This window comes from Lutra lutra, chromosome 18, assembly GCF_902655055.1.
Source record: "Lutra lutra chromosome 18, mLutLut1.2, whole genome shotgun sequence".
In the NCBI taxonomy this organism is placed as follows: domain Eukaryota; kingdom Metazoa; phylum Chordata; class Mammalia; order Carnivora; family Mustelidae; genus Lutra; species Lutra lutra.
The window spans coordinates 8,747,580-8,775,084 of record NC_062295.1 but is presented as its reverse complement, the minus strand read 5'-3'; the positions used below and the strand labels follow the sequence as shown (position 1 = coordinate 8,775,084).

Sequence of the window (27,505 nt, the reverse complement as noted above, 5' to 3'; positions counted from 1 at the left end):
ATATCCATGCCCCTAACATGAGAGCAGCCAACTATATAAACCAATTAATAACAAAATCAAAGAAACACATTGACAATAATACAGTAATAGTAGGGGACTTTAACACCCCCCTCATTGAAATGGACAGATCATCCAAGCAAAAGATCAACAATGAAATAAAGGCCGTAAATGACACACCAGATGGACATCACAGATATATTCAGAACATTCCATCCCAAAGCAAGAGAATACACATTCTTCTCTAGTGCACATGGAACATTCTCCAGAACAGATCACATCCTGGGTCACAAATCAGGTCTCAAGCAGTACCAAAAGACTGGGATCATTCCCTGCATTTTTTCAGACCACAATGCTCTGAAGCTAGAATTCAATCACAAGAGATAAGTTGGAAAGAATCCAAATACATGGAGGCTAAGAGCATCCTACTAAAAAATGAGTCAACAAAGAAATTAAAGAAGAATTGAAAAAACTCATGGAAACAAATGATAATGAAAACACAACTGTTCAAAATCTGTGGGACACAGCAAAGGCAGTCCTGAGAGGAAAATATATAGCAATACTTTATAATATATAGCCTTTCTCAAGAAACAAGAAAGGTCTCAAATACACAACCTAACCCTACAACTAAAGGAGCTAGAGAAAGAACAGCAAAGAAAGCCTAAACCCAGCAGGAGAAGAAAAATAATAAAGATCAGAGCAGAAATCAATGAAATAGAAACAAACAAACAAAAAAACCAACCAAAAACAAAACAGTAGAACAAAACTAGGAAGCTGGTTCTTTGAAAGAATTAATAAGATTGATAAACCCCTGGCCAGACTTACCAAAAAGAAAAGAGAAAGGACCCAAATAAATAAAATCATGAATGAAAGAGGAGAGATCACAACCAGCACCAAAGAAATACAAATAATTATAAGAACATATTATAAGCAACTATACACCAGCCAATTTGACAATCTGGGAGAAATGGATGCATTCCTAGGGACGTATAAACTACCAAAACTGAACCAGGAAGAAATAGGAAACCTGAACAGACCCATAACCAGTAAGGAGATTGAAGCAGTCATCAAAAATCTCCCAACAAACAAGAGCCCAGGGCCAGATGGCTTCTCAGGGAATTCTACCAAGTATTTAAAGAAGAATTAATACCTATTCTCCTGAAAATGTTCCAAAATATAGAAATGGAAAGAAAACTTCCAAACTCATCTTATGAGGCCAACATTACCTTGATGCCCAAACCATCAAAAAAGAGAATTACAGACCGATATCCTTGATGAACACAGATGTGAAAATTCTCACCAAAATGCTAGCCAATAGGATCCAACAGAACATTAAAAGGATTATTCACCACGACCAAGTGGGATTTATTCCAGGGCTGCAAGGTTGGTTCAACATCCGCAAATCAATGTGATACAATACATTAATAAAAGAAAGAACAAGAACCATATGATCCTCTCAATAGATGCTGAAAAAGCATTTGACAAAGTACAGCATCCCTTCCTGATCAAAACTCTTCAAAGTGTAGGGATAGACGGCACATACCTCAATATCATCAAACCCATCTATGAAAACCCACAGGGAATATCATTCTCAATGGAGAAAAACTGAGAGCTTTTCCACTAAGGTCAGGAACACAGCAGGGATGTCCACTATCACCACTGCTATTCAACAGAGTACTAGAAGGCCTAGCCTCAGCAATCAGACAACAAAAAGAAATTAAAGGCATCCAAATCAGCAAAGAAGAAGTCAAACTCTCACTCTTTGCAGATGATATGATACTTTATGTGGAAAACCCAAAAGACTCCACTCCAAATCTGCTAGAACTTGTACAGGAATTCAGTAAAGTGTCAGGATATAAAATCAATGCACAGAAACCAGTTGCATTTATATACACCAACAACATGAAAGAAGAAAGAGAAATTAAGGAGTCAATCCCATTTACAACTGCACCCAAAACCATAAGATACCTAGGAATAAATCTAACCAAGGAGGCAAAGAATCTGTACTCAGAAAACTATAAAGTACTCATGAAAGAAATTGAGGAAGACACAAAGAAATGGAAGAATGTCCCATGCTCACGGATTGGAAGAACAAATATTGTGAAAATGTCTATGCTACCTAAAGCAATCTACATGTTTAATGTGATCCCTATCAAAATATCATCATTTTCTTTTCAAAGAAATGGAACAAATTATCCTAAAATTTATATGGAACCAGAAAAGACCCCAAATAGCCAGAGGAATGATGAAAAAGAAAGCCAGAAAAAGATGGTGGCATCACAATTCCAGACTTCAAGCTCTGTTACAAAGCTGTGATCATCAAGACAGTATGGTACTGGCACAAAAACAGACACATAGATCAATGGAACAGAATAGAGAGCCCAGAAATAGACCCTCAACTCTATGGTCAACTAAACTTTGACAAAGCAGGAAAGAATGTCCAATGGGAAAAAGACAGTCTCTTCAACAAATGGTGTCAGGAGAACTGGATAGCCACGTGCAGAAGAATGAAACTGGACCATTTACTTATACCACACACGAAAATAGACTCAAAATGGTTGAAGGACCTCAATGTGAGAGAGGAATCCATCAAAATCCTTGAGAAGAACATGGGCAGCAACCTCTTCGACCTCAGCCACAGCAACTTCTTCCTAGAAACATTGCCAAAGGCAAGGGAAGCAAGGGCAAAAATGAACCATCGGGACTTCATCAAGATCAAAACTTTTGCACAGCAAAGGAAACAGTCAACAAAACCAAAAAATAACTGACAGAATGGGAGAAGATATTCGCAAATGACATATCAGATAAAGAGCTAGTAACCAGAATCTATAAATAACTTATCAAACTCAACACCCAAAGAACAAATAATCCAATCAAGAAATGGGCAGAGGACATGAACAGACATTTCTGCAAAAAAGACATCCAGATGGCCAACAGACATGTGAAAAAGTGCTCCGCATCACTCGGCATCAGGGAAATACAGATAAAAACCACAATGAGATACCACCTCACGTCAGTCAGAATGGCTAAAATTAACAAGTCAGGAAACGACAGATACTGGTGAGGATGTGGAGTAAGCAGAACCCTCCTACACTGTTGGTGGGAATCCAATCTGATGTAGCCACTCTGGAAAATAGTATGGAGGCTCCTCAAAAATTTGAAAATAGAGCTACCCTGGGACCCAGCAATCACATTACTGGGTATTTACCCTAAAGATACAAATGTAGTGATCCAAAGGGGCACGTGCACCCGAATGTTTATAGCAGCAATGCCCACAATAGCCGAACTACGGAGAGAACCTAGATGTCCATCAACAGGTGAATGGATAAAGAAGATGTGGTATCTATACACAGTGGAACACTATGCAGCCATCAAAAGAAATGAAATCTTGCCATTTGCAACAATGTGGATGGAACTAGAGGGTATTATGCTGAGCAAACTAAGTCAATCAGAGAAAGAGAATTATCATATGATCTTCCTGATATGAGGAAGTTGAGATGCAACATGAGGGGTTTGGGGGGTAGGGAAGGAAAAAATGAAACAAGATGGGATGAGGAGGGAAACAAACTGTAAGAGAGTCTTAATCTCGCAAAACAAACTGAGGGTTGCCAGGGGGAGGGGGTAGGGAGAGGGTAGGGAGAGGGTGGTATGGACATTGGGGAGGGTATGTGCTATGGTGAGTGCTGTGAAGTATGTAAGTCTTTCTACCCCTGGGGCAAACAATACACTATATGTTAATAAAAAATAGAAAATTTTAAAAAAAAACAACATTCACCTCCAGACTTTTCAAGGAAATCTCATTGTCCTAATGCCCTAAATACAAACTAGGAACAATTCAGACAAGTCTGGAAGCTGGAGTCACAGCCATCAGCAGGGGACTGACCTCACTTACTGAGCCAGACCAAACACCAGGAGCGCGGCTGTCCTGGGGCTGCCTGTGCAGAGCCCAAAGCCCAGCCAGGAGTGGGCAGTGCTCTGCCGTGTGTCCACGTGGACACTGGGGGCACGGAGGAAGGAGTGGGGAACTATGCCAGCCAGGGGAGGCAGAGGCAAGGGGGAAGTGCAGGAGGGCTTCATGGAGAAATAAATGACTGGTCCAAGTTTTGAATGGTAGCCGGAGTTCACCAGAAGAAGATTGGGAGAAGAGGAGAATAGTAGCAAGGCCAGCTCAGAGCTCTGGCCATTCATTCACCCTTTATTTCTGTAAAGGCCAGGGCCACTGGAGCTGGGACGCCTGGTGACATGCTTGGCCAGCTTCCCCAGGGAGCAGCAGGCACACCAGAAGTCAGGCGGTGGAGCTGGGCCCGCTGGGCAGCCCCTCCAGCCCCCGGCTCTTGATGGACTTCATGGTGCCCATGGCCTGGGAAGAGCTCTTGGGGTACCTCTGCCTCTGTACCTGGTAGATCCAACCTGCAGAGAGGCTTTCTTTCTACCTATTCAGTGGTTCAGTGGGAATGGCTAGGAAAAGCACCAAGGTAGGCTGGGACCGGTGGGGACGCTGGAGCAGCCAAAGCCCAGGCCCAGTGTCCCACTGCTCCCCACCTCCTCCCAGGGCCTCGGTTCCCACAGGCACCAAATGGGCCTCATAGCAGCACTATCCCCACAGGCCAGTGCCAGAATGTAGCACAACTCCTTGTTACCTGTTTCCAGGTACTAACAACTATCACTAAGGTTCCGTGGGCAACGGAAGTGTACCCACTGCTGCCGCTGTGAGCACGTTACATACACGGACTCGCGTTATCCTCCAACAGCTGACTAGGGAGGAGAGGGTGCTGCAGAGGGCAAAGGACTGGCCCAAGGTCACCCGCTCGGTAAAGACAGAGCCGAAGACAGAGCTCAGGATTTGGATCTAGGGAGTCTGTCTTCAGTGCCCAGGGGCCTGGCGATTCTGCAGCACCGCTCCGGCACCCATCCCCTTCAACAAGCACCTGGCAAGTCTGCCAAGGGTGAGCTGGCCTCCCACAGGGCAAATGTAAGGACCCGGCCAGGCCCCAGTCACGCTAATCAGAGCAGCAGGGGGACACGCGCCCTGAAAGCTCAGGGAGGGTTGACATAGCACTCACGAGGCAGCCTCCTGACCTGACCATCATGACAGCCGCCCACCATGTGTGATTATTCCCCAGTCTGCCTCATACACACAGGGCTCCGAATGTCACAGGGGGGTGACGGTGACCCAGGCCTGCACCAACCATAACCAACAGCACTCGGCTTTGCAAACGGCCGTGAAGGGAAGCTCGGCACATAGCCACTGCAGAGTGAACCTCTTCTGGCTCCACAAGGTGGGGACCAGCAAGCAAACATCAGAGGGCATAAGCGCTAGGCTGGTCCCGGGTGCGCACACCACAGGCCAGACCCCTAGTAACGTGGGGCTGCGGAACTGAGGTCAGCGCATGTCCAGAATGCACAACCATGTCCGTGAGGCAACTGGACAGCACTGCCGAATGTAAGGGAGAAAATAAAACCCATCAGGAAAAACGTGAAGACGTAAGAGGCCAGTTCCATGAACAAGAGGAGCGCGGCATTCTTCTCCATGAATTGGCCAATTATCAGGGACTGTTACAGCTGCAGAGGCCAAAACCAGAGAGATGCCCACTGACCTGGCACCAGAATGCTCTTGGGGCTCCGAGGACTTGTACTGCACCCGCGCCGGGCACCGTGCCCAGGTGAGATGCAGCAGGTAGGAGCAAGATGGGGCTGGGACGGCCCAGGAAGCAACTCTGGGTGTGGCCAGGCCCGGGAGACACCAGCCTCATCTCCCCCCCGCCCGGCCTTCTCCCCCTCCACGCCTAGTGCTGCCTGGTCTGCCCCTTCAGTGCTGTGCCTGGCGTTCGACCAACAGCTAATGAGTGCTGGGGGAGAAATTAACTGCAAGATGCTTATGAGGGAAGAGGCGTGTTCACAGCTCATGCAAAATAAAACACACTCGCTCAGTCAGTGACAACACACCAAACACCTATGGGGTATTTCTTTAGGAAGAGTGTTTTACTGGAACTTATTCTCTAGGAAGAAGGAGCTGTGGGATAGTGGGAGTTCCCAGTTACCCTAAACATGTGGCTCAGAAGCCCACATGTCATGCTGAACTGTGAGTGACTGTCGCTGCAGACGGTGATGGAGGGCATGAATCAGAGGCAGCACTGCGCGTCTGGGGCTGGATGCCTGCAATCCCCTGGTGCCAGGGGAGGACAGGATGATCACCTAAGCTCTGGGGGTGTCGGCTTGTGCATGCGCGGAATGGGACGATAATACCACGCCACTCTCTGGGTTCTCAGGAGCCTAAAAGGAGACGTCAAAGGCGATGAACAAGATGAGAAACGCCCCCTCCTCTCCCACTGACCCGCACAGGGGTTCCTGTTCTGATCCCACCAAGATGCTGACTGACCATTTTCCACACCTTGCCCATCACAACCTGCCCTCGGCCCTCACCACCCCCAGCTCAGCTCTGTATCTTTCAGTCTCCCAACCCAATAAGGCGACCTCCTCCGGGAAGCCTTCCCTCACCTTCTCTCAAAGCTGGTTTTTTTTTTTTCCCAGATTCAAATCTTCAATCTGTGTCGACATGCTTATTTACTATGCTTCCCCCTACCAGAATGTCAAGACAGGGACCTCGTCTGTCTCGTTCGTCCTGTATCCCAAGGCCAGCCCAGTGCCTGTCTGGAATGTGTGGGTGCTCCGGAAACACATGTGGGAGGGGGAAGTGGGGTGAGCAAGCCAGCCAGACTGGCACGCAGGAAGGGCTTAACAGAGGGGCACTGCTCTTACTGCGGAATGACCCATCGCAGTAGTGGGACCAGGGCAATACCGTGTGAGCCAATAAAGCCCCGAAGCCTTCTTTTCCCTTCCTTTTGTTCATGAAGCTGGAGGTTTCCAGCAGGGTCCCCTGGGGTAAGGTTACAAGCATCACAGCAAGTGGTCAGGGAGTACTCAATCACAGGACAGCCAGGAACTCTGAACTCCCTGGGGAAACCCCACCGACTGTCTCCCAGGATTCGAGTTATGCCCACCTGCCTCATTTGGGGTCTTCAGCTGGACAATGAGTTGATTCACACCACTCCCCTCCTGCCCAGTCATTAAACCGCTGGGGCATCGGAGAGGGAAGTGAACAAAGTGGCCCTTTTGTCACCCGTGTGTGGCCCCCCAGCCTCCTGTCAGACAAAGCACCCTGAGCAAAACCAAGTTTCCCGGTGGCAAGACCCTAGCACGGACCAAGACTGGATCTCCTTGGCTCATTATAGACAAGGTACTCAATTCCCTCATAGAGATTCACTATTTCAAGACAAGTGATGTTTACTGCAGGAGCCATGCTAAAACCTGGGGCCACAAAGGTTACGATGGTCCCATTTTTCCTGATCTAAACTCCGGAGTCTCCCAATGGCTCCCAAGGCACCATATGCCTCAAAGGCTTGATACTCCCTGACCTCACCCTACTACTATGCCTTGCCACACGGCTCCTTGTTGTTCCTGACACACCAGGCACATTCCTGCCTCAGGGCCTTTGCACTGACTGCTCTTTCCAGCCAAAGCGCTCTTCCTGCAGAAATCTACATGACTCACTTCCTCATCTTCTTCACATCTATGCTCAACTGCCATCTTCCCAATGAGCCCTACCCTGGCCACTTTGTGGAGAACTGCACCCCTCTCAAGCCTTTTAGTGCTGCCCTGTCTCCCTTCTCTAATTCACTACTGTTGCTTTTCTAAAGCACTTCTCGCATTTTAACATGCAACAATGTTTACTAACAGTTTTGTTGTTGCTCTCTCTCTTCCCACTAAGACAGAAGCTCCTGGAAGCTCCAGCAGGTCTGGGGCCTTATTAGTTCCCTACTGTACTATGGTGTCTGTAAAAGTATGTGGCACCTGTCTAATAATTATTTGTTAAGTAGATGAATAAGTAATTCTGACAAAGCTTCAAAAAACTCAGAATCTCGTTAAAAAACACAAACGCCCACAGGGGCCAGGCGGCTGATTAAAAACCAACCAAGTCCCAGGGCAGAGGTGCCAGAAGCAGTGGGTGCCTCATTTTTCTGTCCCCACCCCCAATTTTCCAACTTTTCACAGAAACCTGGAAGAATTCACCAACGGCTCAACGCAGACTAGATGGTCCCCATTCAACACCGGGGGAAAGAGGGGAAGATGAGAATATCTCACATGAAGGAGCAAGCAGTCTCCAGCAGTGGGGCCACCCCAGCCTGCTCTGTGTCATGCTGCCCAGCAATTCCAGAAAAGCCACCAAGGGTCATAGCCATAAAATCTTCTCCACCCCCACTGCACCCCAATTCGCCCACTCTGCTTTTTCCTGTTGTCTCCTCCAACATATGGCCATTCCAAGAACCCCTGGCCCTTCTCGGGCTCACTGGACCAGGAATGGCCTCCCTGGCCCTCAGGTGAAGTCACCCTCAGCCCTGCTAAAGGCTCTCCCACCATGAGCATCCAAGTTATGGGACTTCTGTCAATTGTCCAGCCCTACCTGCCCAGGAGAAAGGAAGAGGTGACCGTTCTAAGAGGTCTCTCATCCACAGCGCCCCACTCGCTAAGTGGAAGGAGCCACGCTCTGGGTTCTCTGATTCTGTCACATCCTCTTAGGCATGAGTCAGCACCGCCACACTCCAACCTTCCGCAGGCCATGGTGGTGACTACGACCGAGCATTCCATTCAGGGATTACAGGACAGACCACAATGGCCCCGTAAGAAAGGGAGAAGACACAATGAGTTCAAATTCTTTTGTGGGAATGTTTGTATCTGTGCCAATGAAGGCCCTTGATTTATGGTGGTCTATTTTTTCCATCAGTGTGCCCCATCAACCCTCTCCCAGAAGCCTCTTACCACTTTCAGGAAGAGGAATGTGCGTGCTTCAGAAGCAGAATTGATTAGCCAGATATCACGAGTAAGGTCAGGGTCACTGAAAGACTCAGGGGAGCTCTAATTCGGGCTGCAGAGAAGGCTACTCTGCGTGCTGCATTCAATACGCAGGAGGCTCAGCTGCTGTCTGGTTCAAGCCTGGTTTGCAGAGACAGTCCTGCAGCAGTGACCAGGGGACCCAAGACAATGACAAGTGCTCTGCTTCTGTACACACGGAAGCAGAAGAGTCGGGCTGCTAGGTTCTTGGCTGCTGGCTCCACAGGCCAGCACCAGAGGAGTATTTGGCTGGCAACAGACCCAGCTCCCAGGAAAGACAGGTGTCATGCAGAGAGGACACAGAGGCTAATGTTTTAGGGGTGCCATCATGCACTCTTGGGATCCCCAGGGAATCATAGGGAAACCATTCCAACAGGCTGAACTGGTTCCTACAGAGGGGTGGTTGACATCCTCGCTTTGGGACAAATGAGTCTCTTCTGCCCCCAGGATTCTCAGTCCCCATCCTGAATTCATAGCCAGCCAACCACAGGAACACACCTAAGCTGGTTAAGCCTTTGTACTTTCCAGAGAGCAAATCTGGGGCTGGCTAAGTTGCAGGTCCACGAGTGCAAAGAGCTCAGCTCCCTGCCACCAAACGGCAACAGTGCACTATTAGTGTTATCTTTGTCATTGCTGTTGCCCACACCTGGCCCTTGGTGCCTCCGTGTCTGGTCACAAGGCGCCCCCCTGAGGGGTGCTCTAAGTGTGCCTCTACCCTCATCATCTCAAGAAGAGAGGTCCCGAGTAGGAGACACAGGATTGCTCCGTACCTTCAGAAACTAAGATCATTGTAACGTCAACATCTAATATTCAGGGCTTGATGGGCACTAACCTTCAGGAGAAGCACTTTACCCTGCATTTAATCCTCTCTGCAGGCCCATGTCCATTATTCTAATTGGAGAAGGGAGGAAATGAAGGCCTGGGGAGGTGGACTAACTTGCCCCGGGACGCACCTAGTGAGAGCAGAAGCCAGAATTTGGGGGGCCCGGGCGGCCTGACTCCAGAGTCCACTCCACTAGACTGTCCCTTAAGATGGGAAGCAGAACAGTACCCAAAGCAACCCGCTCTAACACTTCCCCCTCCAAGCCCGCCGCGGAGCAAAGAGAAGGTGGCATGTGAGGGTCAGGCTCTGAAGCTATTTCTGTTTTGAGAGTCATTAAGAACATCACAAGAGCCCGTGTGACCCCACGCCCGGTTCACTCATCGAGTGGCTTGCTCTTGTAGCGAGTGCCCATGAGCAACTCCGGCAAGCCCATGATGGCTCAGGTGATGCCAGCATCTCCAGGACATGGCCTCATCCGCTGGCGGGGCACGGGAAGCCCAACAAGGCTGGGGGTTGTGTCTTTATTATGCAGACACGGACCGAATGAATACAAAATGAAGGAAACTATTCCACAGAAGCAGAAGATGAAAATAGGCCCTCAAAAAACCAAAAAAAAAAAAAAAAAAAAAAAAACAACCAAAAAAAACAAAAGGCACCTGTAGGCAACGATGCATATCCCATCATCTCATCTATATTTTCATGTTGCAAAAATAACGAGACGTTAGCAGTTTCAGGATTAGTGTTCCTACTCTATTTCCCTCGACAAGAAACAGGATCTGCTCTGCATTAGAATTATAGCAAGAACTGGCCCTTAGCAGGAACCATATGATTTTAATGCACAGATGAATTTCAATTTGACATTTACCTAAACATGCTCATGTGTTTTAAATTTCACCCTAAATTATAGACTTTTCAAATAACTCTGCTCTTCCCTCTACTTCTCTCTCTTCAATTTTGGTTTGGTTTTGTGAAAGGTCTGCTGGTAAAAATGAAGCAATACCAGTAACTTATCTACAAATTACGGGAAGGAGAAAGTAGGTTAAAAAAGATCAAGAAGCTTAAAACAAGCATGATCAAACCACATCCGAGTTAGGCAGGAAACAATAGGAGGACCGTTCTTGCTCAGAGGGAAAGAAGGTGAATCTTACCAGGACTACTGTCAAACAAGTCATAAGTGGGGTTCACCTCCACTCTGCCCAAGTTTCAAGTGCAGTCATCGGAACACACCAAAGCTCGATTCTGCGCCCAGGGAAAGGCAATAGCCGGAAGCAGAAAGCTAACACTTTCACTTGGGCTGGCAATTCCTTTCACGCTCAAAACAATCTCATTTTTGGTTCAGGCGTCCACTGCGGCGAGGCGTTGTGTGCCTATCACAATGGAGGCAGGAGCCTCATCCCCAAAGGAGGCGGGCGAGAGAAAGAACACATCTCCTAAATGCTCCCTCTCATTAGAGGGTTCGACCAAAGTGGGTATCCTAAGCTGAGCAGTCACCAGGAACTTTGTGTAATCTGCTTTTGCTCAAATTGCAAACCCCAAGCATGGAGACCAGTATCCCGCTGTGACAGGGTACCAGAGTTTTGCAAGATGTGACCCCTGGGGGATGACCAGGGCAAGGGTATGATTATTTCTCACAACTGCATGCCCCTCAGTCGCAATGAAAAACCCTGCAAACCCCAGCACCCCAAAGATCTCTGCGCCATCTCTCTGAACACCAAGTCGGACTTTGGCACCAAATGTCTTACAGGAAGACATTCTGGGACAAAGCCTGAGTGGCGACCACAGAAAGTCCAAAGGGATTCAGCACATCCCAGCTTGCTACCAATGTTAATGCCGAACGGGTCTGCAGAGGCGGCGTGGGGAGTGGGCACGTCTGATGGCAAACACATGCCTCATCCGACGGTGGGGGCTGCAGTGGAGAAGCCTACTGCCAAAACACGTGTGTAATGGGGACCAGGCCTGCTGACTGTTCAACGCAATCCCGAAATCTGCATTGTTACATGCAACTTCCTAAATGTTAGAGTTGGTCGTTCATAAAATTTTCTTTTAAATACTCCGAACACCAAACCAAACAGCTCTGAGGGCTAGGCTGGACCCATCAGGTACACTTCTGATATAGTTCCCTCCCGTCCTCACCGACGGCCCTCCGGGGTAAGGACCAGCCCTCCCTGCTTTCTAAATGGGGTGAAACACTGTGTTTGAAGGGAGCCGCGGGCAAGCCCTCAGCACCTCTGCCCGGGAGGCCCCGGGGACTCTGCGGAGTCAGCGCAGCACCACGAGCATTCAGTCAGCAAGCCGGAATTTAAGAAAGTTGCAGAGAAACATCTCCGGCTCCATGAACACCAAGTCAGTTCCACGTTTTCGCTATGGTGTCCTGGCACGAGCCCTGAGGGGAGTCCTTCCCGGTTCAATACTCATCACCCCTGTCACCCCTAGGTTCCGCATCCTCTTGCCAAAAGCGACTCCTTCCCTTTAGAGCACTTGTAAGACTGGAGAGAGTGCATTTCTTGGTCTATCTGATCAACATCGGTCTCAACCACTGGACTCTAAAGCTCCAACAAGACAGACTATTTAGGATGTCCGCAGTGCTAACACGGTGCCTGATCCAAAGAAAGGGCTTAATAAACACTCGTTGAATGAATCAAAGGAGGGATAGGCCAGACAGGGGCCATGAAAGGGCCCCATTCAATTCAGCTGAACTAGTGCCACCACCAACAAGGACAGAAAGTTTCTGGGAACGTTTTCAGAGGCTCTGTGACTCCCTTAAACAGCAAAATGGCCCGGCCGAGCCGCCGCACACCAGAAAAACCAGCACGGCAGGGACTCTCGTCACTGCACTCTGGGAGTTCCCGGCGTTTCAGGCTATGGGACCACAATCCACTGGCCTCCTAGCTCAGGTATAGCAACAGAGTCAACTGCCCAAGGGCAAACCTAGCCCTGTTACCTTTGTGCCTACTGGCCGAGAAACCAGTTGAAGACACAGAGTGCTCACGAAACTGCCTTTTTGTGAAATACTGTGTTCGTCTCAGATACACAGGCCAAATCCCAGCTGCAACAGATATGGGGAGACAAGGTGCCTGCCAGAGGTGCCTAAAGCTGCTTCAAGGAGAGGGAACGAGGAGCAACGCAAGGGCATTCCAGGGTGCAGGTATGGAAAAGGCACAGGGACAAGGGGCGTGCTGGGGAAAAAGCAAGATGGACCAGTACCGAGGAACCCTGGAGCTCAGGACATAGGAGCAAGATGGTAGGAGGGAAGACAGGCAAGTACACACGGGCCACGCTAGGAAAACCCTGGAAGAAATCGTGATACCGATCTCAGGAGTCTTCCTTTAGCAGAGCACAAAATGCACCAATACACACAAACCACAGACGTGCTCTGTTTAGGCCACAGCTGGGAGTGATCGTTTAAAAAGTGGGAGTGTCTGCATCCAAATGCAGATTTCCAGCTTCTTTGGAATCATGAGGAAAGCAGGCACTGCTGCATCCATATTCCTACTGAACTGCAAGTAGAGCTGGAACAGCAGCCGCTGACCAAGGATGTATATGCTCTCCAATCTGCCCCAGTCCCCACCCTCCCCTACTGCTCTCTCGTATCACGCATAGGTGTTCTCTGTCCAGTCTCTGTAGGTATTTGTGTCTTAGACAAGGTACCCTCTCATTCTGTCCCAGTAACAGCGTCTCACAGATACGTAACTGTGGGCCCAGAGCGGTACGATTTCCTGTTCAATAACATGTGATAATCAGTTCCACAACCCAAGTTTTCCTGGGTACACATTTAAAGACTGATTAGGTTCCTTGAATCCCCGACTAGCTTACACATCATCACCGCCACAGAGGCAGAAGGTTGGTTTCTGGTTTTAGAGAAACACACGGGTGAGCAAAACAGGTAGCAGCTTCTTATCAAGGTCTAGGAACAGTCCCGACGCTAACGACTTACACAACTTCTCTGAACATCCTGTTCGGTCTTAGCGTACATCTCAGACAGATCACCATTCAGAATGACGTCAGCTAACGAGTTCACCAAGGGTGCGTGATGTATAATTAGGAAGACCTGGTGAGAAAGGAGACATAGGATTTGCATTAAAGCCTGCGCCCTATCTACCTCTTCCTTCCTGGATCAGAAACAACTAGGTTGGGCTACTTCATCCCTGTGTTAAGCAGCATTCCCCATGAAGCAAAATCCAAAGAATGGGTCCCATTTAGGCAAAAGCAGCCAGGCCTCTCTCCTTCCAGGGTCGGCCCCTCCTTCGTTCGGACTGTTGCCTATTTGGCTGGCTGCTCCCCAGCGGAAGGAAGTGGATTAAAGCAAGACTGTCCCTCACGGCGGGGGGAAGCCAAATCCGGCTGAAGCGGAGCAACGTGGGAAAGCAGCAGCCAAACTAGCACACTCCTTCCTCTCCACAGGCATTTTAGTGTCAAATTTGATTACGCTAAGACTGGAAGGCACCGGCCCAACATTTCAGTTATACGGGAAGAAAGAGCCGGCGAGGCTTGTTCCAATCAAGGACTTGGCAAAGGGTCGGCTGCCCAGAGATCCCATCACTGGAATGAGCTCCGACCCCCGAGATGCCATGGCAGCGTTGGTAGGTGTGGACGCTGCGGGGAAGGAAAGCCGCACGAGCCAGAGTCGGGCCTAGTTGTGCCAGCAGGCAAAATCAGCAGGGGCGGGGCTGTCTGGGATGGCCCTACTACCCCACCCTATTGCCTAACCTTCAGCAGAACTGCTTTGGGAATCGGGGTACTCGAAGCTGGCTCAGACACACCTGCTACTTTGTTTTAAAATACAAAGACCACACCAGTGGTGCAGCACAGCTTGGGACATACCCACCATTTATACAGAAAAAGGGTGTGTGTGCACATTTGCATCTGCTTACATACACAGGGAACAGGATTTCTAAACCCCGGCACTAGTATCCGGCCATATTCTTTGTTGTGGGGGCGGGGAGGGGGGACGCTGCAGGGGGGCTGTCCTGTGCACTGGAGGATGTCTGGCCTCTCTGGCCTCTCTCTGGCCTCTTCCCAACCAGAAATGTCTCCAGATGTTGCCAAACATCCCTGGAGTGGGGGAGACAAAATCACCCCCAGTTGAGAACCACCCCGCCTCCACAGGCAACGTCTCTGGAAGGGCCCAGGAAAACCCTGCAACTGTACTTGTCCCTGGGGACAGAAATCAGAAGCAAAAGTAGGAAGGAAACTCGGTTTTCACCTGTTTGAACTTTTTAACTTAAAGAATTTATTACAAACAGAAACATTGTTAGAAAGAGAAAGAAAGAAAGAAGAAAAAGGATAAAGAAAGAAAGAAAGGAAGAAAAAAAGACAGACAGACAGACGGAGGGAGAGAAAGCCTTGCCAGATACTGAAACGCTGCTGCAACTGCGGAATGGGACCGGGTGCCTGGGGGATGGGAGTAAGAGGGAGACTTCTCCAAGGACAGCATCCCCGGTCACACTAAATTATCATGGTAAATGTGAATTTTCTTGGTTTTGTAGCTGTGCTTATCAAATAATTTGTAAGGATGCTCTGATGTAGAGACCAAAGACATGAGATTTCTACCTGAATTCAAGGTTCGTTTTCACACATTTGGGGGCATCGCTATGAAAAAGCTAACTGAAAATGCAGGGGAGGGTGGGCCCTGTCACTTCAGCTGAGGGTGCTGAATCGCACACTCTGCTTTTTGTGAGCTACTGCACAAGTCATCCGGCGCGCGAGCTGCTAGGCCTTCTGCAAGGATACAGGAGCCAGGGGCTTCACAGAGAAAGGGCATGGCCTGAGCCCACGCTCCTCAGACGGGACGCTGCCCGCGCAGCGCCCGAACAGCTACGGGGTCCTGGGAGTGTTCTCCTCGGGATTCCTGTGGCTGCACATCTGGCTGCCCAGCCTCCCAGAATCCCAAGCAGGAGGTTCGGGCAGATCTGTAACAAGGCGGTGGACAAGGGTGCCAGGGAAGCTGGGGTTTGTGCTGAGCTTGGCCGCACAGAGGGGCATTCAGAAGGAGTGGGCATCGATGCAGGGCTCCGGGCAGACAGAGCCCCCGGGACGAGACTCCAAGGGGGAGCAAGCAGTAGGCCACATGTGGACCCCGGCTGGCTTAGCCAGCACGGAGAGGCCAGGGCTGCGACTCTTCCCGGCCCTGACTCCGTCTCCAAATGGCCCAGGGACCAAGCCAGAAGGCCATTCTCTCGGCAAAGCCAGCGGGCCGCTGTAGAAGTGGGAACAGAGCTCTGGTCAAACGTTTGACTACTTGACAGTCTAATGAGATGGCCCGAAAGTCTGGACGGCTTGTAATAAAAATATTTTTCAAGTTATGTAACTGGGTCACCATGGAGTTTTTCCCTTCTTGTAAATATTACATAATTATGAGAAGGAAACACGCTTGTTTAAGGAGGGGAGCAGACAAATTGGCTCAAGATGCAAATCCGGGAATGGAGCTGCTAGAAGGCACCTTCCAGAAGGTAATCTGGGAACTGCAGCCATGACACGAGTCTTTAAAAACAGCCTCATAATGGAAGTTTCTTAGAGCAAGGCTGCTGCAGGGATACACACACCGGGTCTTACCGTTGGGCACTTGTTTCAAAAATGCCATGAATAAGACCCACGCCGTCCACATTTCCGGGGTATTTAGAACACTCCTTGGTTGTTTGAAAACCTCGGTCCCCACAGTAAAAACCAAGCATGCAAGGGCCAGGTTTGATTCACTTTCCATCTTTCTTCCAATTTCCACCCACTACCACGAAGAAGATACCAGCCCCGCTACTGAGTGTCTGGAAAATAGAACCCCCCCACCCGCCTTCTCCTTATTGTTGTTTTACTTCAAGATGGGGGCGCGCCTGGGTGGCTCAGTGGGTTAAGCCTCTGCCTTCGGCTCAGGTCATGGTCTCAGGGTCCTGGGATCGAGCCCCGCGTCGGGCTCTCTGCTCAGCAGGGTGCCTGCTTACCTTCCTCTCTCTCTCTGCCTGCTTGTGATTTCTGTCTGTCAAATAACTAAATAAAATCTTAAAAAAAAAAAAAGATGGGGGACACAGAAGGAAGATGGGGTGATGTGGCCTGGTCCTCCAAGAGACGCCCCCAGCGTGGCTGGGGACACACACAGAGGAATAACCATACCTGCGACAGGAGATAGAGAGAAACCGGCAGGCTTATCTTCGGGCGTTCTCCTCCCTGGGGAGAGTTAGGGGAAAGAGACAGAGAGAAGTCCACGTCACACACACAAGCAGCACGAAACACAGGAAGCTAAAAGCCACCTGCCTGCAGGCGAGGCGCCCTGTCCCCGCCATCCCCCACGCCCCATGGCTGTTCTTTCCTGGTACTTGTGGGGAGACCACTCGCAAAATAAATTCGCAGTCTAAGCCCATCTAATACCATCTCTCCCGGCCTCTGTTTTTCCACCTGAGAAATCCTTCAGCATTAGTCACGGATTAGAGGCTGAGTCCAAGAGATGAACTAGCTCCTTAAATTACCAGGAATGAGAATGTCCCCCGGCTGCGGCACAGCGCCCGCCGCTCTGCAGAGAGGCCTCTTCTCAGGAAGAGCTTTCAAAATGGGCAAGGAGGGCTTGGGGTACTCTGGCCACAGAAAAGCCCCTGGTTTGCAGGCAACCCCAGCGTGCTCCATCCTGTGTCAACCCTGCGAGGGTCTTCAGGGCCCTGCTGTGGTTCAGGCAGGTTAGCTCCCTTGGCCGAGGCCACAGAGGGAGGAAAGGGAAGAAGCAGCATCTACACCCAGGTCTGAAATCTCCAAGTTCCATGCTTTCCCTCTGCCTCCCAGAGCTGCCTCTGGCAGATCTAGTTAGAGCTGCAATTTTCTCCTATTTACTGGTTTTTAGAAAGAATCTCCATGTTCCATCTCCAAAAACAAAGCTACAACCCCCTGGGGCGTATTTGCAGAGACTGGGCCCCCCACCACCACTCCCCGGCCCCCGCACAATAGCCAACAGGCCCTGTCCTGCCCCCTGCTGAGGTCTCTGCCCCATAACCCTGGGAAGGACTGGGCAGAAATTCTCACAGTGGGATCGGAGAATGGCCAGCTCAGAGCCACCTAGGGGACAGGTTAAAGTTGCAGACTGGTGGTCCACAACAGATCCACTGAGCCAAAATCCCTGAAACAGAGAGCAGGCCCCCAAGGATGTGCATTTCAACCTACACACGGGATTCTGAGCCTAACTGTGGACAGTCACTGCTCTGGGATCTTTTCCGAAGTGCAGCCCCTCCCTTCCCATCCATTCTGTGCAAGTTCTGTGGCCACCAGGACCTTCTGCAGACCTTCAGACCTGCAGACCTTCACTCTGGTGACTATCAGAAAGAATCACCGGGAATGAGAATACCTCAAGTGAAGGATGCAGAGAAACCAAAATCCTAAATTCATAGAGGTTTCCCGTTTCCTTCTGGTGTCAATGTTCTCTCCTCATTCACTTTCACTGCTCCACTCCCCTGCACGGGCATTTCCTCCCAGGCTTCCCTCTCTCCACCTCCCCCTCCACCCCCAGGACATAAAAGGAAAGAAAAACCAGTGCACTTTGAAAGGCATCTCAGGCTCAAAGCCTTGGTCCCTTAGCAAAGCTTGGTCCTCTTCAAGGGAACTGTTCTTCCCCTTCTGAAGTCAGCCTGAAGCCCGCAGGCACGGTGGGGACCAGGCGCCCAGACGCACCGTGTCCTGGTTCTCCAGCGAGTACACGTAGAGGGGCAGGAAGAGCCTGTTCAGCAGATGGTCCGTGAGCACATCATTGAGGAACTCGCAGTTGATGATCAGGATGTCGTTGAGATAGTGCAGGTGGTCCAGGTGCTCGGCCACCAGGTCACTCAGCTTCCCCCGGTTCCGGTGTCTGCCAAGAAGAAGGACAGCCCTTAGCCTGGAAGCCAAAGCACAGAGCCTTTGGGCCTTGCCCTGGGACTTAGGTCAGTGGAAGTGTTTCATTCGTGCAACAAGTATTCACCCAGCAAACCGGCTCGAGGGACCCTTACGCTGGCCCCACTGGTGGATACACAAAGGGAAAACGGGCAGGTAGACTGTAATCGACAGCCGGGGACTCCTGGAGTCCCCCCACCCTCTTGGGGGGGGGGGCTCACGACAACTCACCCACCACCACCACCACCACAGCCCAAAACAAAATGGGTAAGTAAAGCAAAACCCAGCTGCCTGAGCAAGCCATTCCACAAGAGTGACCACTAGTCAATGTGGCAAGATCCCACGCCTCCCAAGATAAGGAGTATTATTGGAGCAATAAATCCTCGCTGATTAAAATGCTCCAGAGGGCTTCCAAAGAGAAAAGCAGGCCTCAGCGACCACATCCAACCCCCTGGCCCCAAGCATATGGCAGGGGGGTGGGGGGGCGGGTTGGGGAGGGATAGCACGACGATGTGACCCTTGACCCCAGGCCCTAGGAGGTCTCTGTCTCCTTCCAGTAAAACAACAAGCACGCTGTTTGGGCCCCACAGCTCATCAGCGTCACACTTTCCAAGGACAGAACCCCGAAAACAGCCAGCAGGCACACCTGCACTACCCTCAGAGTCATGTCTCTTGCAAGGAACATGCAGCTGCGGTAAGACATTTTGTGTATATTACAATTATTCCTCAAGTAATAGATGGTCATTTCGGAACACAAGAAATTAAAGAAGAAAAAGCAAAAGTCATCAAGGTCTCCTGTCCAACCACTAAGAGACAACACTTTGGACTTGTGTCCCTACAGTCTGTTTTCTTATTCCTATCTCTATGTCCCCCTATAACCATATCTAAATGCAGGAAGGATGTATCTATCCTTCTAACCATATGTGGTTGTTTTTTTTTTTTTTTAAGTAAAAATAGGATTTTGTTTCTTTCACATAATTCTTTTTTTAAGATTTTATTTATTTGACAGAGATCTCAAGCAGGCGGAGAGGCAGGCAGAGAGAGAGGGGGAAGCAGGCTCCCCACTGAGCAGAAAGCCCGACGTGGTGCTCGATCCTGGGACCCTGGGACTATGACCTGAGCTGAAGGCAGAGACTTTAACCCACTGAGCCACCCAGGCGTCCCTCTTTCACATAATTTTTAAAAATTCTTATTATACTCTAAAAAGCTATTTAATGAATATACAGAGCAAATACATGTTGTAAAGGCTAACAGTATGGTGAGTACCTATAAGCCCACCACCTACCTGAGACTATGTTCTGTAACCTTTTCCTCCATTTAATTTTAATTAAATACTGTGGAAGTTTTTCTTCAGCAAGATAGTTCACACACTTCACTTTTTAAATCATTACATACTAATTATATATTAAAAGTATATATGAAATATACATATTTATTATATATTAAAATATATGCAGATGGGTTTAAAAGTTAAAGGGTATCGAAAAGCTGATGATAAAACACAACATCCCTGGCCCAGCCTCCCCCCACCCCCCCACCTGCTCTCCAGAGAAGGCAGCTTTTTTTTTTTTTTTTTAGATTTTATTTGTTTATTTGACAGAGAGAGATCACAAGTAGACAGAGAGGCAGGCAGAGAGAGAGAGAGAGAGACGGAAGCAGGCTCCCTGCTGAGCAGAGAGCCCGATGAGGGACTCGATCCCAGGACCCTGAGATCATGACCCGAGCCGAAGGCAGCGGCTTAACCCACTGAGCCACCCAGGTGCCCGAGAAGGCAGCTTTTAACTTTTGAGTTGTTTCTGTGGACAGTTCCCCACCCCAACAACCTCTAGAAAATCTGCAAGGTCATCTATTTTCAAATAGAGCCCTTTAGATAATGGGTAACGACCTCCTGTTCTGCCGGAACCCTAGGCGTTCCCTCCGCCCCTCCCCACCACAGTCACCAGCAGTCGGTGTTGACATCATCCCAACCATTCATCGGAGGGCCACACAGACGATGAGGAGTCCGCTTCCTTCCTGGAATAACTTTTTGCCTTTTCTGGAATCCAGTGCCACTTTATGTGTCCCATCCAGGACTACTCATCTCCATGAAGGTTCCGGTTTTCCCAAAAGCCCTACTGGATGTGCCGCCCACCTATCCTTGCTTCCTTCCCAGTGTCAGTGCTCATATTCTATGGCTTCAGCCCCGTCCCCCAGGAGACCCCTTTCCTGGAAGCCCTTATCATCCTGAGCCAGCCCAGGGGAGCCTCTCACCAGGGCTCCACTCAGCTGTCACTCTGGGACAGTGGTTTTCCGCGGATGGCGATTTCGCCTCAAAGGAGACATCTGGTGATGTCTGGGGACCACTGGAAGACGGGCACCTCTGGTATCTAGTGGGGGGGAACAACAATGCTGCCAAACCTCCTACAGGGCCCAGGATGGGCCCCCCAGAACCCAGAATTCCCTAGTTCCAAAGATGAATAGTGCCGACTTGGAGGAATCTTGCTCTGACGAATCTTGGATTCATCATTCTGGGCCCAAATCAACATCTTAATCTGCTGTGTTGTTTGCCTTTTTTAAACAGCTTCACTGAGATATAATTCCCATACCGTAAAATTCACCCACTTAACGGGTACAATTTCATGGTTGTTAGTACATTCGCGGAGTTGTCCAACCCTCCTCCCGATCCACTTTAGAATATTTTTAGCCCCTCCTCCCCAAACGGCCCCATATTCTCCTTTCCCCCCAACACACGCCCTCCTGCAGCCCTGGGAAACCACTAGTCTGTGCTCAGTCTCTCCATATCTGCCTGTTCTGGGCATTTCATGTAAAATGGGATCACACAGAGCGTGGGCCTTTGCATCTGGCTTCCTTCGCTGAGCATCATGCTCTCAAGGTCCAAGGACAGCGTGCCATGGGTCGGCACTCTGTTACCTTTTACTGCGGACTACTATCCCACTGTATGCAGACGCTCCATTGTGTTTATCCGCTCACCAGGTGGCGGATCACCTCACTCTTTTTACCAGCTGCCTGGCGCCCCATTTACGGGTGTGAGGCTAGTGACCCTCTTCCCCGCCAGGAGGTATGAGAGTCGTTACTAACTTTCCACAGTTATAAAAAGCGGACGGGTGGGTGGAACCGTTCAGAGGACAGAAGTCCACATTGTGCCGACGCACAGGGGGGTTCTGCATTAGCGTTCTGTTTTTCCTCAATGAAAATGGAATTCTCCCCGAACTCCTCCCTCTACCTGGGAAGCCCAGCTGAACCCCCTGCCCCGAGGCGGTTACTTACTCCTCATCGGTCTGCACACAGTTATCAAGTTCGATCACGTGGCTCCCGATGAACCAGACCAAATTGGAGAAGTAAGGAACAGCAGTTTTATCTCGAATATAATGCAGCATGGCCTGGTTATCCACTAAGAAAATCCACAAAAGAAGAAGGAGGGGGGAAAAAAAAAAAGTCAAGCTACCAAAAATAACTGGGGGAGATTAAAAAAAAAAACACCAAAACCACAATGAAAAAGCTCTCTGCTATAATCTGAACCTTTTCTGTCTTTCCTGGGAACACTTGAAAAATGGTTATCGTATTCGTGAAACCATACACATCAAGACAGTTCTTATGGTATTTTTATAGTTAATAAAATGAATTAATTGGGCTAAACATTAATAGTGCAATCAGAAAGCCCACTTATCAGCAGTGCATTTAGAGTACAATGGAAACTACGCCATTCTCAGGCAAGTTTCCTTTATTTACATGTAAGGATAAGTTAAGAAAGCGGAAAACCAGAAGTTAATAACTTACATGACACTGGAATAAGGAACACGGGAATCGTCATTGAAGGAAAGGCAAAAAACAGACAACAGTTAACAGGGTTAGGAACTGGGATGGTGAGACAGCTGCTCAGAAGGACAGAGGGCTAGGGCAGGAGGCATCTAAAGATACGGGCTGGAAGAAAACAAGAGAAAGGAGCGAGCAGGGGCGGCAGAACTGGGGCTCAGACCAGGGCACAGACTCAGCAGCCCGCTGGGTGGGCTGGTGACTCAGTGAGTGAGGCCGGGCGACCCTCCCCTGCTTGTGACTAGGGAGCCTGGGCCTCAGCCCCAGGGAGAGGCGCTGTTTCTCAGTGCTGGCCCACCACTGCCCTACAAGACTGTGGGCCCAGAGCAGCCAAGTCTCTACTTTCAAGTCAGAAATCCAGAAAGTGACCCAAGATCTCCCCGTGTTTAAATACTGACAACTCTGTATCTTTTCAAGAAATACCTAAGCTAATCAAAACACATCTGAGGGCTGGATCCAGCTCTCCAGCCCTCAGTTTGCGACCCTGGGTGTGCAGGCCCGGCGGGGGGGGGGGGGGGGGGGGGGGGGGGGGGGAGTCCACCAGGCTCTTAGGCTCCTCAATTTAAAGCAATCCCAGAACCAGGCTGGAGTGAGTCCCTGAGGAGTTCCCCTCACCCCAATTAGGGGTCATCTCAAGTAATAACATCATGACTCATAACCCGTGAAGGTCAAAACCCTTTAGTCCTTGAGAATATAGAGTCCCGGCTCCAGTGCGGTGACTCCAGAGGGAATAACCCCAGTGTCAGAGAAGGCGTGCCCTCAGAGGGCAGTTCCAGGCCAGGAAACTTGTGTCCAGCCAGTCTTTGTGCCAAGATGGGTGGGAACCAGTGCAAGGGTTTTCTCCCGGAGGCAAAGTTTTGGGAACTAAGTACATCTTGACAAAAGGGGAATTTGCTGGACTTTGCAGTTGAGAAGACAATGCTGCCCTCTGCCGTTCATGACATGAAATACTTCTATACATTATTTAAAGATCCCATAACCCCCGGCTGTATTTAAGTACATTTTACAGCCTGCAACACAAAAATGTAAATATAACATTTAGAAGACAACTAGGCTTTATCTAAGTATCACATGGCTGCTTGGAGTCCCACATGTGCCTTTCTTAGGACCTTACTACTACCGTGTGTCTGTACGGAGACTTCGACATGCAGAACTGAGTACAGGCAAAGGCAGTGGCACAAAACTTCACGGAAGGGGCCTGTTAAATGTTCCATGACTGTAAGTCTTTCATGAGACATGCAACCCCAGCTGTCATACATGAGCTCCTGGCCACCACCGGAGAACTGTGTATACAGACTCATGACAGCAAATCCCAGCCGTCAAGTTAGAATCAGATGAGGTGTGAGAGCCCAAGGAAGCTTACCTTTGTAGACATTCAAAGTTATGGTTCTTACAGCAATTCTAACCATGCTTTCAGGATGATTGAAAAACTTGATGGCTTCTGTGTACAGGGCAAAGTCATTGGTGTGCTAAAACAAAAGGAGTACCAAAAACGGGTTACAAACCCATAGGGCAGGACTCCCCCCACCCAGCTTCCTGAATCCTAATAGACTTCTGCAAAAAATGAAAAAAATATTTTCCCCCTTGAACCTTAAGCCAGTGGTTCATTCCCAGTGGCGAATGCAGGAAGGAATGAGGAGGCAAGACTATCCCAGAACAAATAGAAGAAAGGGTCCTGACAATGCCAGACCTGGGCTTGTCATCTGTCCTGCCACTTTGCAGCTGTGTGCTGGGTTCTAATATTTCTAAGCCTCTGAGCCTTCGTCTATAAAATGGGGATAACAATTCCCAGTTCACAGCTGCTAGGAATCCCCGAGATGACCGCAGGGGCCAGGGCCTACACCTAACAAGTGCTCAGCAGTGAGGCTGGTTGTTACTATTAAAGGCCACTTAAACTAATGAAGGGCCAGTGTGAAGTTTTACGACATTTGGAATCTCTTCTGGCTAGGACACGTTTCTCTATTTAGAAACACTAAAAGTAGACACATTACCATAGAGCAGGAGGGTTTAGGGGAATCTGCTGGCATTAAAAAGATACCATCAGAAGGGATCAAAACAGTTCAGAAGCAGAGAACGGCTCTGTTGGGGCCTTGAGAAAAATGCAGGATGGCATCTGGGCCTAGAGCCACGTGAGGCGAGCTCTGCTGCCCTCTCCTGGCCAGTTTTCTCACACGGCTCTGCATCCCCGCTCCAAGGGCACCCACCGGCAGTGAGGGCGTGGGGAAAAGGCACCAGCCAACCCCTAGCAAGGAGACATCTGTCTAATGAGGACAATGCTACTGGGAGCACCAGACGTGTGCCCTTAGCAAGTGGCAGCTACAGCACTGGAAATATACAAGAGGGAACTGGGCCCACCTCCAGTGACCAACAGGATATTCTTCCAGAAGCACTGCCCTGGTCCCAGAATCTCAGGGTCCCATCCCAGTGTACACAAGCCCAGGCTGCCCCTGAGTGGCGGTACCTCTCTCTGGTCTGAATTTCATCTACCTGGGAGAGCCTCTGGCAAAGACCATCGACATGTCCCCGGACACGAGCACCTACCATCTGGCAGATACTGGGCCACAGGATGGTAATTTTTCAAACTGCCACACATTTTGTGGTTGTGGGTGATGACTAATAATTCCTCCCTCTGAGCCCAGGTCTTCCCCGCTCCTAATCTAGACAAGGAAGATCAAGGTTCAGGCTGCTCTCACCTCATCCCATGGGGACAGCTAGACGGATTTCGCCCACACTTAAACGGTATGATTGAGAGGAAGGTCTGACTCTAGAGCGGGGCTGTGAGGCGTACATGACCACCAATCAGAAGACAGCTGCCAGCCGGGCGCGGTGGCGCGCGCCTGTAGTCCCAGCTACTCGGGAGGCTGAGGCAGGAGGATCGCTTGAGCCCAGGAGTTCTGGGCTGTAGTGCGCTATGCCGATCGGGTGTCCACACTAAGTTCGGCATCAATATGGTGACCTCCCGGGAGCGGGGGACCACCAGGTTGCCTAAGGAGGGGTGAACCGGCCCAGGTCGGAAACGGAGCAGGTCAAAACTCCCGTGCTGATCAGTAGTGGGATCGCGCCTGTGAATAGCCACTGCACTCCAGCCTGGGCAACATAGCGAGACCCCGTCTCTTAAAAAAAAAAAAAAAAAAAAGAAAGAAGACAGCTGCCATGCAGACAGCATGGGGCCATGTCACAGCCCATCTCCAGGATGGCCCAGTAACCATCACTGACTATATTCACATGCTGTCATCCTCTCTCACACCCAGTCAGGGCCCACCAGTGTGACCTAAATAATATGGCAGGAAAGATAGTGTGTGGCCTCTGAGGCCGGGTCACAAAAGCTTGTCTTGGTCTCTTGGATCACTTGTTCCGGGAAAAGCCAGCTGCTGTGCCATGAAGGCGCTCAAGCAGCCCCTACAGAAGCCTATGGAACCGAGGCCTCCTGCCAACAGCCATAGGAATGAGCCACCTTGGAAGCAGTTCCCCCCGCCCCATCCAGCCTTCACATCCAGTCTTGTGAAAGACTGAGCAGAGCCGTCCTGCGAGGCTGCTCCCAAATTCCTAACACCCCTCGGGGGAGATGGGGCCTAATTCTGACCAGGAAGACACAAGAGGAAGTCTGCTGGGGGGGCCTTCTGGGAAAGAAGTGTTTTTGGAAGTTAAAAAGGAACACAAGAAGGGGCGCCTGGGTGGCTCAGTGGGTTAAAGCCTCTGCCTTCAGCTCGGGTCATGATCCCGGGGTCCTGGGATCGAGCCCTGCATCAGGCTCTCTGCTCCGCAGGGAGCCTGTTCCTCCTCTCTCTCTGCCTGCCTCTCTGCCTGCCTCTCTGCCTACTTGTGATCTCTCTCTGTCAAATAAAAACAAAAACAAAAACAAAAAACACACACAAGCCTCCCTACCCACCTTCTCCCTCTTTAAGAAAAAAAAAAAAAAAAAAAAGGAACACAAGAAGGGAAGAGATCTCCTCAGGACTTGTGGCAGTGGTGTGTATGTGATGTTCGGAGCTGCTGCAGCCATCCTGAGGCCATGAGGGGTCGCCCCTGAGGACAGCTGCCAACTGTATGGTCAGCAGAACAGGCAGATAGATCAACAACCTGCGTCCTCAATGAAATGGTTGAGCCACAGGATGAACCAACCCCAGGAGAGCCGGCATCAGTACCTTTTGGTATGTGAGATCAACGGACCTTATCAAGTTCCTTTTCACTGTGAAAACAGCAACAATTTATTTACTGAAATTGCTAGTAATTCTCCCAAGGAATACCAGGGACGTTAGTTAGCTTGTGAAGGACAGCAATCGGTGTGATTTTAAAGAGTCTGGTACATACTAGGGACTTTGAAGACATCATCTCATTTCATTCAACCCCTGGAAAATCCTGCAAAGTGTAGATGATCATCTCCTTTCACAGATGAGAAGACTCAGGCTCAGAGGATGGAGACCTCTCTGAGGTCACATAGTAGGGACGTGGCAAAGCCAGGGCTGACCACAGTGCCGGTTTTTCCCATGGGGCAGCACAACCCCGAGTTAACTTTCAGGCACTTCTCCCTGCCAAGAATGCAACGCTCTTGGGTAGCATAAACTGATTTTTACATTCAAAACAGAGAGGTGACTTTTAAATTTAAAAAAAAAATTTTTTTTTTTTTTAAGCAGGTCAAGGTCTAACAGTGTCATTATGAAAATCAGGTAACGGTGAGCACACAAGTGCTTTATCAAACAGACATGAGGCCACCCAGCCCAAAGGTGCCACTCTGACCGGCTAGCTTGACGCCCCAATGCACGGTACCTTTCTGGAACTCACTTACCTCATTGTAAAAGAAATGGACGGTGTGGTTGTTGAGTTTTAACGAAAGTGTTTTCAGGAATGATATATAATATGCCATAATCTCTTCATCAGAAAAATCAAACTTATGGACAATGATAGAATTTACATAGTTATTAGAGAGCAAATAATCTGGAGGGAGGGGGGAAAAAAAAACAAAACACAAAGCAAAACAGGTTAATTCGAGCCGGAGGAAAGCCCAGCAGAGAGAGTCAGCTAACAGAGGACTGACTGTGCTCGAAGCCATCAAGCCTCTGGGTCTCTGGGGTTTTAACAGGGCACTAGGACCAGCCTCACCCTTAGGCGGCACAGAAATCGGGGAGTCACTAGGTGCAGCCTCAA

At 49.6% G+C, this 27,505-nt stretch overlaps 1 protein-coding gene across 9 annotated transcripts in view; it reads right to left on the bottom strand.

Moving 5' to 3' along the window:
* The window catches only part of CLEC16A (C-type lectin domain containing 16A), a 204,945-nt gene that overhangs the window by 155,533 nt on the left and 21,907 nt on the right, over window positions 1–27,505 (bottom strand). For 8 of the 9 annotated variants that reach the window (XR_007124298.1, XR_007124297.1, XM_047712900.1 and 5 more), the window contains exons 4-9: window positions 27,147–27,295; window positions 23,724–23,829; window positions 21,815–21,938; window positions 18,350–18,524; window positions 16,811–16,864; window positions 13,644–13,757 (exon numbers count right to left, since the gene is read on the bottom strand). Coding sequence is in view for 7 of the 9 variants with exons in the window: in XM_047712900.1 (XP_047568856.1) it covers window positions 13,644–13,757; window positions 16,811–16,864; window positions 18,350–18,524; window positions 21,815–21,938; window positions 23,724–23,829; window positions 27,147–27,295 (722 nt within the window). In the remaining 2 variants the exon portion in view is untranslated. The remainder of the gene's footprint in view (window positions 1–13,643; window positions 13,758–16,810; window positions 16,865–18,349; window positions 18,525–21,814; window positions 21,939–23,723; window positions 23,830–27,146; window positions 27,296–27,505) is intronic. The other variant, XM_047712897.1, reaches the window with a different exon arrangement.